Source organism: Dipodomys merriami, unplaced genomic scaffold, assembly GCF_024711535.1.
Source record: "Dipodomys merriami isolate MVZ:Mamm:240054 unplaced genomic scaffold, mDipMer1.0.p SCAF_81, whole genome shotgun sequence".
Taxonomy (NCBI): domain Eukaryota; kingdom Metazoa; phylum Chordata; class Mammalia; order Rodentia; family Heteromyidae; genus Dipodomys; species Dipodomys merriami.
Window position 1 is genome coordinate 1,756,416 of NW_027206413.1, and position 8,898 is coordinate 1,765,313.

Consider the following 8,898-nt stretch of genomic DNA (forward strand, 5'->3'; position numbering starts at 1 on the left):
CGATTAAACCACTCAGAAAACTGCATGTGGCGATATGGCTTAAGTAGTAGAGTGCTTGCCTTGAGCTGAAGAGCTGAGGGACAGCGCCCAGGCCCAGAGTTCAGGCCCCACAACTGACAAAAAAAAAAAAAAAAAAAGAGGGTTGTGTCACTATCTAGCCTAGGCTGGCCTAAAACCTGCAAACCTCCCGCCTCAGCCACCCAAGTGCTAGGACTACAGGTATAGAGACAGCTTACTCAGCTGCTCTTTCTCCCTTTCTAGTACATTGAACTTACTTGTAAAATATTCCTCAGAGTGGTCTGGATTTCTAAATTTTGGCTTGACAGACCTCCAGCTTGACTGGTTAATTCATATATCATGTCATCAAATAACTTTACAGTCTATGGGGGGGGGGGAAATCATAGGAATGACTTATATTTATAAATAGTAATACAAATGACTAGAATAATAAAGATAAATGTTTAAAGAAAAAAAAGCACAATAGGTTGACTTGACTTTACATTAGTAGCAACCACTCATTGTCTAGCTTAACAACTACAGCCAATTAGGTTAAAAAATATTAATTAAAGTTTTCTACAACACAGTCCCTAAATTAAGCCTTGGGAAGAAATGTACATTTCTATTATTTCAGCCTATTTAATAACACCACTAATAGTTAATAAAATCACTCAGTTCATTTGCAGATGCAAAAAATACAAATAATTCATCTTAATCAGAATTCATGTGGGCATTTACAAAGCTACTTTCTGCTAGTGGTCATAATTTATAATGAATAATCTATTCTGACTACTTTGCTTTTCTGACCAATTCAAGATACCCTTCTTAAATTAGGACTACAGCATGTAATCTCACAACTAAACTTTTTGTCTAAAAAGTTAACTGTAAGATCAAATGTAATTTTAAAAAGACCCGTTAACACTCACATCTCAGCTTTCACTAATAGCTAGATGTTTTTCTGGTAGTAATGAAAAGGTTCTAAGAAATGTTCACAGAGCAAATAATCAAGTGACTGAGCAAAAGGGATTCTGATGACTAAAAGGTAAACTTAGAAATCTGCCTTAGTAAAAGACAAGTTATCCTAAATAATTTTATTTTGACACCAAAATAACTTTAGTTCCCTCCACTTAAAAAAGACACATACATCTAAAACAGTAACAATGCAGTCTGTGAGTTCATGTTTTCTCTTAGTTACTTGAGCTTACAAATATTCCAGCTTTTCTTCTTTCAAAACTTTAATAAATTTTGGCTCTATTTAACCATTATGTATTACAGAGAATATAAAACAAAGTGACTTTGCTAACTTCCCATTCCATATTTGCATTAAAAGCTTAAAATGTAAGTATATTTAAAGGCAATCATAAATAATGTAAATTAATAAAGGACCCATCAATTTAGTGAAGGATTTGAAAAATGTTATATTTTATCACCCAATGATCAAACGAACACCATTATAATCTCACATCCCATCTATTTTTACTACTTATTTTTATTTTGTTTGATTTAAAGAAAGAACCATAATTATAAATTTTTAAAAAAAACTAAGGCTAGGCTTTAACAAACTTTATAACATGTAGATTAAGATAAGCATACTATACCTTTGGTAACACTTGTGAAAAGAAAGCTTGTTCCAGTGTTAGGTGGTTCATATGAGGTAAAAACATCTCTATAATAACTTTCAAAATTTCTGCAAAGCAAAATAACATTTTGGGTTTTTTTGGTCCGGTCGTGGGGTCTGAACTCTGGGCTTGGGCACTGTCCCTCAGCTCTTCAGCTCAAGGCTAGTGCTCTACCACTTGAGCCACAGCGCCACTTCCGGCTTTTTTCTTATGTGGTGCTGAAGAATCGAACCCAAGGCCTCAGGCATGCAAGGCAAGCGCTCTACCACTGAGCCACCTTCCCAGCCCCAAAATAACATTTTGTAAAAACACTAAATCATGACAAATGTGAAAATATGTAAGTACCACCAATCTAAAACTTTATCAAGTTTCAAAATCCATGTTCTACATAAACTGTTAAGTATTTAATAGCAAAAAAGTCTATAATAGTACAAATAATAAAAAATCAACATATCTATCTACTATCTACCTATCTATCTATAGCTAAAAAACAGTTTAAATGGAAGAGGATATATCTAATAAACAGGCTCTTCTATCATTAAGATGTATTTTAAAACATGCAAAACAATTTCACAATACTTTAATAAAATAAAACAGTAAAAGTCCAGTTTTTTGTTTTGCTTTTTTTGCCGGTTGTGGGGCCTGAACTCTGGGCCTAAGTGCTGTCCCTCAGCTCTTCAGCTCAAGGCTAGCGCTCTACCACTTGAGCCACAGCGCCACTTGCGGCTTTTTCTGCATATGTGGTGCTGAGGAATTGAACCCAGGGCCTCATGCATGCAAGGCAAGCACTCTACCACTGAGCCACCTTCCCAGCCCCTAAAAGTTCAGTTTTTATGTAATCATGTAGACCCAAAGAACAACAGGCTGATGAGAATGAAATTATTCTCATGGGAATCTTAACTATTTCAGACTCGTGGACATTTTATTAGCATTTCTAATTCTGTGTACATCTTAGTGCTTTACAATAAATATGCAGAACTTTTTATTTTTTTTTTTTTTGGTCGGTCGTGGGGCTTGAACTCTGGGCCTGGGCACTGTCCCTTAGCTCTTCGGCTCAAGGCGAGCGCTCTACCACTTGAGCTACAGCGCCACTTCCGGTTTTCTGGTGGTTTATTGGAGATAGGAGTCTCATGGTCTCTGCTGCCCGGGCTGGCTTTGAACCGAGATCCTCAGATCTCAGCCTCCTGAGTAGCTAGGATTACAGGCGTGAGCCACCAGCGCCCGGCAAATATGCAGAACTTCTAAGGTTAAGATAAAAACAACTGTTACTTTGAAGGAAAAAAAAAAAAACAAAACTCAGACCTGAGTGCCAGTGGTTCAAGCCTAATGATACAAGCTTCTCAGGAGGCTGAGATCTGAAGATCAAAGTTCAAAGCCTGCCCATGCAGACAAATCCTTGAGACTCATCTCCAACTGATCAGCAAATAGTCAGAAATGGAGGTGTGACTCAAGCAGTAGAGCATCAGCCTTGAGTGAAAAAAGCTAAGGTAGAGTGAGAGGCTCTGAATTCAAACAAACATGCACACAACACACACCTCAAACTAGACTCCTCAACAGGCAATTCAGAATCATAAGTAAGCATACAATCCACAAGCAAGTGAAATACAAAAAGAACGTTAACTCAAAAGGAGTAAAGAGAACAGGCCTGAACTCTCTACTCTTCTGGCTGAAGTAGTCAATCACAAGACTTAATACGATAGCTGAAGATGAGAAAGTCAGATTTTTCCAAGGGGCAAATTTGTTTCACCTGCTCAAGTAGCCTTTACTAAGTGAGAAAAGTACTTTCTAAATGACACTAAACATGTTAGAGGTTGAAGGTTACTGAGTAAACTGAAAATTATGTTTTATATAGGTCTAATCACGTGTTAACAACACGGAAGAATTACAGTATGCTTACACATAGAGCACCGTATCACCCACAAATCTCCCTGGCACCTAACCAAAATGAAATTTCAAATTTAAACTGTGACCTGAACAAATTTACCCTTCTGACAGAAGTTTACAGAAGGCAGAAATAAAAAATGATCAAATGTGAAGGAAATGAAACTGCCGTTATATTTACTGACATATGTGGAATTCAGACATTAACAACAACTAAATAAATCATTTAAACAAAATAACTTTACTTACGGATATGCTCAGTCCAACTCTCAGAATGCTGATACATGGAGTAAAATATAGTTAAGGAAGATACAAATAGCATAACAATAGGATATTCATTACTTACAATAAATCACAAAGAACTCCTTGGAAATGTATCAGATTCAAGAGACCGAAATTAGACTCCAAGTACTGGCTTACTTTTACATTGAAAACTGAAAACGTTTATTAAGAAAACAACAGTACTGTGAAAATACCTTAAGGAAATGCTTTAAGAATTGCTGAGGTAGAAGTTCACCTTTTCAAACTGTGTAGTTATGGCTTTGGACGTGAAAAGCGGGGTTATTACTTCTCTCTCCACAGTGTTTGCGTCATTGGTATCTACCTTTAGTCGAACCTATCTTACCCTCCCTTCCCGGGATGACACTGGGCAGCTCTGTGTTCACGGGCTGCTGTGAACCACGCTTGCACAGCGACCGAACAGACCCAGCTAGTTTTCTGTGAAACCACGTTATCATGAAAGAACCTGTCAGCGAGAGAAATGAACGCTCCTGCCCATCACGGTAACCCCAGAGCTCGGACACCGGCACCTCGGCACGTGCTCGCAGCCGCCGCGGTGATGCCGCGCGCCCAGGAGCCCACGTCGAGCTCCGCGAGGTGGAATTCATCGTGAATGTTCCATCGCGCAAGCCCCGACGCGGCGGCGGCGGCAGGCCGCGGCGGGCCCTGCTCCGCTCCCCCTCGCGCCGCCCCGCCCCGCGCCGCCCGCCCGCCCGCCCCGCGCCGCCCGCCCGCCCCCCCCGCCCCGCCCCGCGCCGCCCGCCCCGGGCGAGGCCACCGCCAAGGATATGAGCAGCCGCGGCAGGACGGACGGCAGCTCCCGCCGGCACGTCTCCTCCGGCCAGCCGCTCACCTCCTCCAGGGGCGCCGCGCTCGCCGCGGCCGCGCGCTCCTGCGCCATGCTCCCTCCGCCGACGGCCGCGAGCTCCTACCGCTCCCGCCGCCGCCGCCGCCGCCGCCGCCGGAAGGGGCGCCGTCCCACAAGGCTTTGCGCGCCCGCTCCCACCATAGAGAGGAAGCGGGCGGCGCGTCCCCGGATGAGGGACGCTCGTCGCTGGCCGGCAGCCCGCGGGGCCTCTCTAGCCGGCTGGAGGCCTCGACTCACTGCCGAGCGCGCCTCGGCGCGGGGTGGCGCGGGGTCCGCGCGCTGCGGGGTTTACACCGGGCTGAGGCGGCCGGGGGACGAGGTAGGCGTGCTGCCGCAGGCTGGCGGCCCGCGGCCCCGGGGGCCTCGAGACGGCGGCCCCGAGCCCGGCCGCTGCGCCGCGGACGGGCTCGGGCTCGGCTTCCCGGCGTGGCCCCGCGCACGGCCCGTGCGTGCGTGCGTGCGTGCGTGCGGGGCGGACGAGGGCGTCGCGTCCGGTAGGCCCCGTCGTCTCCCCAGCGCGGGCCGCGGTGAGCGCGGGCCTTGCCGCCACACGGAAGTCTGTATTACTTCATTCAGGGCAGGGGACGCGTGGGACGCCGGTTTGGACCGAACGCTTTAGGTGAAGTCACCTGAGTGAGCGTGTGTGCACACGCCAGAACGAACGTGTGCACGCCAGAGTGTGTGTGCATGTGTCAGGACGTACGTGTGCACGCACCAGAGCGTGTGTGCACACGCCAGAACGAACGTGTGCACGCCAGTGTGTGTGCATGTGTCAGGACATACGTGTGCACGCACCAGAGCGTGTGTGCACATGCCAGGACGTACGTGTGCACGCCAGAGCGTTGTGCACATGTCAGGACATACATGTGCACGCGCCAGAGCGTGTATGCACATCAGAACGAACGTGTGCACGCGCCAGAGCGTGTGTGCACATGTCAGAACGAACTGTGCATGCCAGAGCGTGTGTGCACATGTCAGGACATACATGTGCACATGCCAGAGCGTGTGTGCACATGTCAGGACGTACATGTGCACGCGCCAGAGCATGTGTGCACATGTCAGAACGAACTGTGCACGCGCCAGAGTGTGTGTGCACATGTCAGAAGGAACTGCACGCGCCAGAGCGTGTGTGCACATGTCAGAACGAACGTGTGCACGTGCCAGAGCGTGTGTGCACATGTCAGAACGAACGTGTACATGCTAGACCGTGTGTGCACATGTCAAGATGTATGTGTGCACGCCAGAGCATGTGTGCACATGTCAGGACGAACGTGTGCACGCCAGAGCGTTTGTGCACGTGTCAGGATGAACGTGTGCATGCCAGAGCGTGTGTGCGTATGTCAGAATGTAAGTGTGCATTCCAGAGCGTGTGTGCACATGTCAGGACGAACGTGTGCACGCCAGAGCGTGTGTGCACATGTCAGGACATACGTGTGCACGCCAGAGCGTGTGTGTACACGTCAGAATGTACATGTGCACGCCAGAGCATGTGTGCATATGTCGGAACGTACTTGTGCACGCACCAGAACGTGTGCGCACATGCCAGAAAGTACGTGTATGTACCTTAAAGCCACGCTCCCTAAATCAAAATGCAGCCTTTAATCCCGGTGAACTTTCTTAAGCAGTACCGTAAGTGAGCAGATGGTGCAGGTTTAGAGGATGGATGTGTCGGCACAGCAAAGACAGCTAAAAGACACGAGGTGTCCGGGCCAAAAGCCGTGGGCTTCGTACAAATGGAGCAAAAAGCAAAGCCCTGAGTTCAAACCTCAGTGTAGCGAGTGTGCGTGCATGCATAAGTAAACAAACAAGCAGCATTTAAATCTTGAACTTTTATGTTCATTCTGCTGCTACCATGGCTGCTGTTGCTGTTCTTAATTTACTTTCTTCTCCAACTTTTGAGCGTAAAAGTGTTTTCCCAAACCTAATACACACTTATACAGCTACTTTAGAAAAGGGAGATATATGTGGAAAACGACTTGATATTCTAGACATTTTGGTTTAATCATTTTTTTTTATTTTTCTACTTTAGGGCTAAGTTGAAAGAACAAAGAACCCCAAAAAAATCTTTAGAAACATTTCTAAGTGCTTGTCATTGTGTATAAGCAGCTAAACAGAAACTGACCCAACAAAAACTCATTGAATAACTGAAGCAGATTTGAGTGTATCATCACATTGTTAAGAAGTTGAAGCATCTTTCTTTGAATTGAAGGATTGGGTGCTGAGAAGAAGATGACCTTTCAATTTAATTTCACAATAGAAGACCAGTTTACCACCCTTGGGGACGGAGTTTTGACCCTGGATTCCTCAAAAGAATCCTCAGCCGCAGAAAGTGGAAAAGGAACACAGAGGGACAGAAAATGTCCCACAGCAGCATTTGTGGTGCCTCCGAATCATTTGTTGAAAACTACATCACTGGAAAATTCAGACCCCTCCCAAGACTCTGCTAGCACACTCAGTGCAACAAAGGGACCGGGGGATTCAGAGCCAGGTGAAAATCAGCCCTGCTTGAGAGTTGCCAAAGAGCATGCGATGCCTGAAGACATAAAGAAGGTGTTAGAAAATAAGGTCAGAGAAATGTTACCAGGTCTCCAGCAGGTTAGACTGTCAGTGGTGAAAAACAGCTTGTTGAAAGGGAACTTCCCTGGAGAAAGCCTTTCCTCTCACTCTGATTTGATTCCAGGTGTTTACGAAGGAGGCTTAAAAATCTGGGAATGTACTTTTGATCTTCTGGCTCATTTCACAAAGGCCAAAGTGAACTTTGCTGGGAAGAAAGTGTTGGATCTTGGCTGTGGATCAGGGTTGCTGGGTATATTTGCATTCAAAGTAGGGGCCAGAGAAGTTCATTTTCAAGATTATAACAGTTTGGTGATTGATGAAGTGACTTTACCTAATCTCCTGGGTAACTCGACATTGGAAGATGAAGAAAACGATGTAAAGGAACAGGTTGTGAAAAGATGCAGAAAATCAAGAGTAGCACAGGAATTAGCTAAATGTCGTTTTTTTTCTGGAGAATGGTCTGAGTTTTGCAAGCTTGTACTAAGCAGTGAAGAACTCTTTGTAAAATATGACTTCATTCTCACCTCTGAAACTATTTACAACCCAGATTATTATAGTGCTTTGCACCAGACATTCCTCCAACTGTTGGGGAAACATGGAAGGGTGCTTTTGGCCAGCAAAGCACATTATTTCGGAGTTGGCGGAGGTGTTCATCTTTTTCAAAAGTTTGTAGAAGAAAGGGATGTATTTGAGACTAGAATCCTTGAAGTAATTGATGAAGGACTAAAGAGGTACCTAATTGAAATGACATTTAAGTATCCAAGTTAAATATTTGCCAAGAGACCTAAGTGAAATAAACCCAGTGACCCAAAACTTGTGGATATTCGATTTCTGTTCTTCTACAATTTGTTAGTTCCACCCCCCACCCCGAGATTATAGAGTTGGTTTAGTTTTGTTTCTACAAGTAATAAGCCAATTATATTACCCACCTGGTATTTGCTGGGTGAAACTGAGAAAGTATCTGAACATTTGATGAGATCTTGGTAATCATTTTGTTGAAAAGTTTTCTATTCTCCGTCTTCATTCTGTTTAACCCTTCTACTACTTTTGGTATTACATAAAATGTGAATTTCTTTGTTCTTTTTTTCCATGTCTAGATTTAGGTCACTAAATGGTAGTTAACCTAAATATTAGGCCTGCTAGAACTAGGAAGAAGATTTTTCTTTTTTAATATTTGCCTTATATAGTAAGGAATTGGAGCTGTGTGGTTGAATTCGTATTGAAATGAGACACTGAGGAATCTGATAAAGAATATAAAAGTGATACAGATAACTTAATGCTTAAAGGCTGACTACTTGGAGCTGTGTTAGAGACCCTAAAGTCTTGATAGGAAGACTGCTTCAGATTCAGGGAGCAAAAAACAATAGAGTAGGGACTAAAAGGAGGAAAAACATTTTAATGTTCTTATTAGCTCTAGTGCAAAAATGTTCATGTCTCAGCATCTCTTAAGTTGATGTCTGCCACATTAGCTATAAAAACAACAGTACTGTATTTTCTCTCTTGGAAGTATCATAAACCTCCAGCTTAGATTTTATTAAATATATTTACTTGAGGTCCATCAGTGAGACCTTGTATGGCATCTTGATTAATACTTAACAACCTTGGGGCTGGGAAGGTGGCTCAGTGGTAGAGCGCTTGCCTTGCATGCCTGAGGCCCTGGGTTCGATTCCTCAGCACCACATAAGCAAAAAGAAAAAA

At 44.3% G+C, this 8,898-nt stretch overlaps 2 protein-coding genes across 6 annotated transcripts in view; one reads left to right on the forward strand and one right to left on the reverse strand.

The window, feature by feature from the left end:
• Nucleotides 1-4,734, reverse strand: part of LOC138819702 (FIGNL1-interacting regulator of recombination and mitosis-like) — a 35,897-nt gene extending 31,163 nt beyond the window's left edge. For 2 of the 4 annotated variants that reach the window (XM_070011208.1, XM_070011207.1), the window contains exons 1-4: nt 4,567-4,734; nt 3,747-3,786; nt 1,596-1,684; nt 276-380 (exon numbers count right to left, since the gene is read on the reverse strand). In XM_070011208.1, the coding sequence (XP_069867309.1) occupies nt 276-380; nt 1,596-1,684; nt 3,747-3,786; nt 4,567-4,677 (345 nt within the window). In that variant the 5' untranslated portion in view covers nt 4,678-4,734. Of the gene's footprint in view, nt 1-275; nt 381-1,595; nt 1,685-3,746; nt 3,787-3,843; nt 4,196-4,566 lie in introns of those variants that run through there. The other 2 variants (XM_070011209.1, XM_070011210.1) reach the window with 2 other exon arrangements.
• A 54-nt stretch (nt 4,735-4,788) lies between these two features.
• Nucleotides 4,789-8,091, forward strand: LOC138819706 (histidine protein methyltransferase 1 homolog). 2 transcript variants are annotated; one of them, XM_070011228.1, is made up of 2 exons: nt 4,789-4,963; nt 6,674-8,091. In XM_070011228.1, exon 2 carries the CDS (start codon nt 6,874-6,876, stop codon nt 7,966-7,968), a length of 1,095 nt encoding a protein of 364 aa, XP_069867329.1. In that variant the 5' UTR covers nt 4,789-4,963; nt 6,674-6,873; the 3' UTR covers nt 7,969-8,091. The 2 variants fall into 2 exon arrangements, with proteins under 2 accessions (XP_069867329.1, XP_069867328.1); XM_070011227.1 differs by lacking the exon at nt 4,789-4,963 and adding an exon at nt 5,132-5,263.
• The last annotated feature ends 807 nt before the right edge of the window (nt 8,092-8,898 follow it).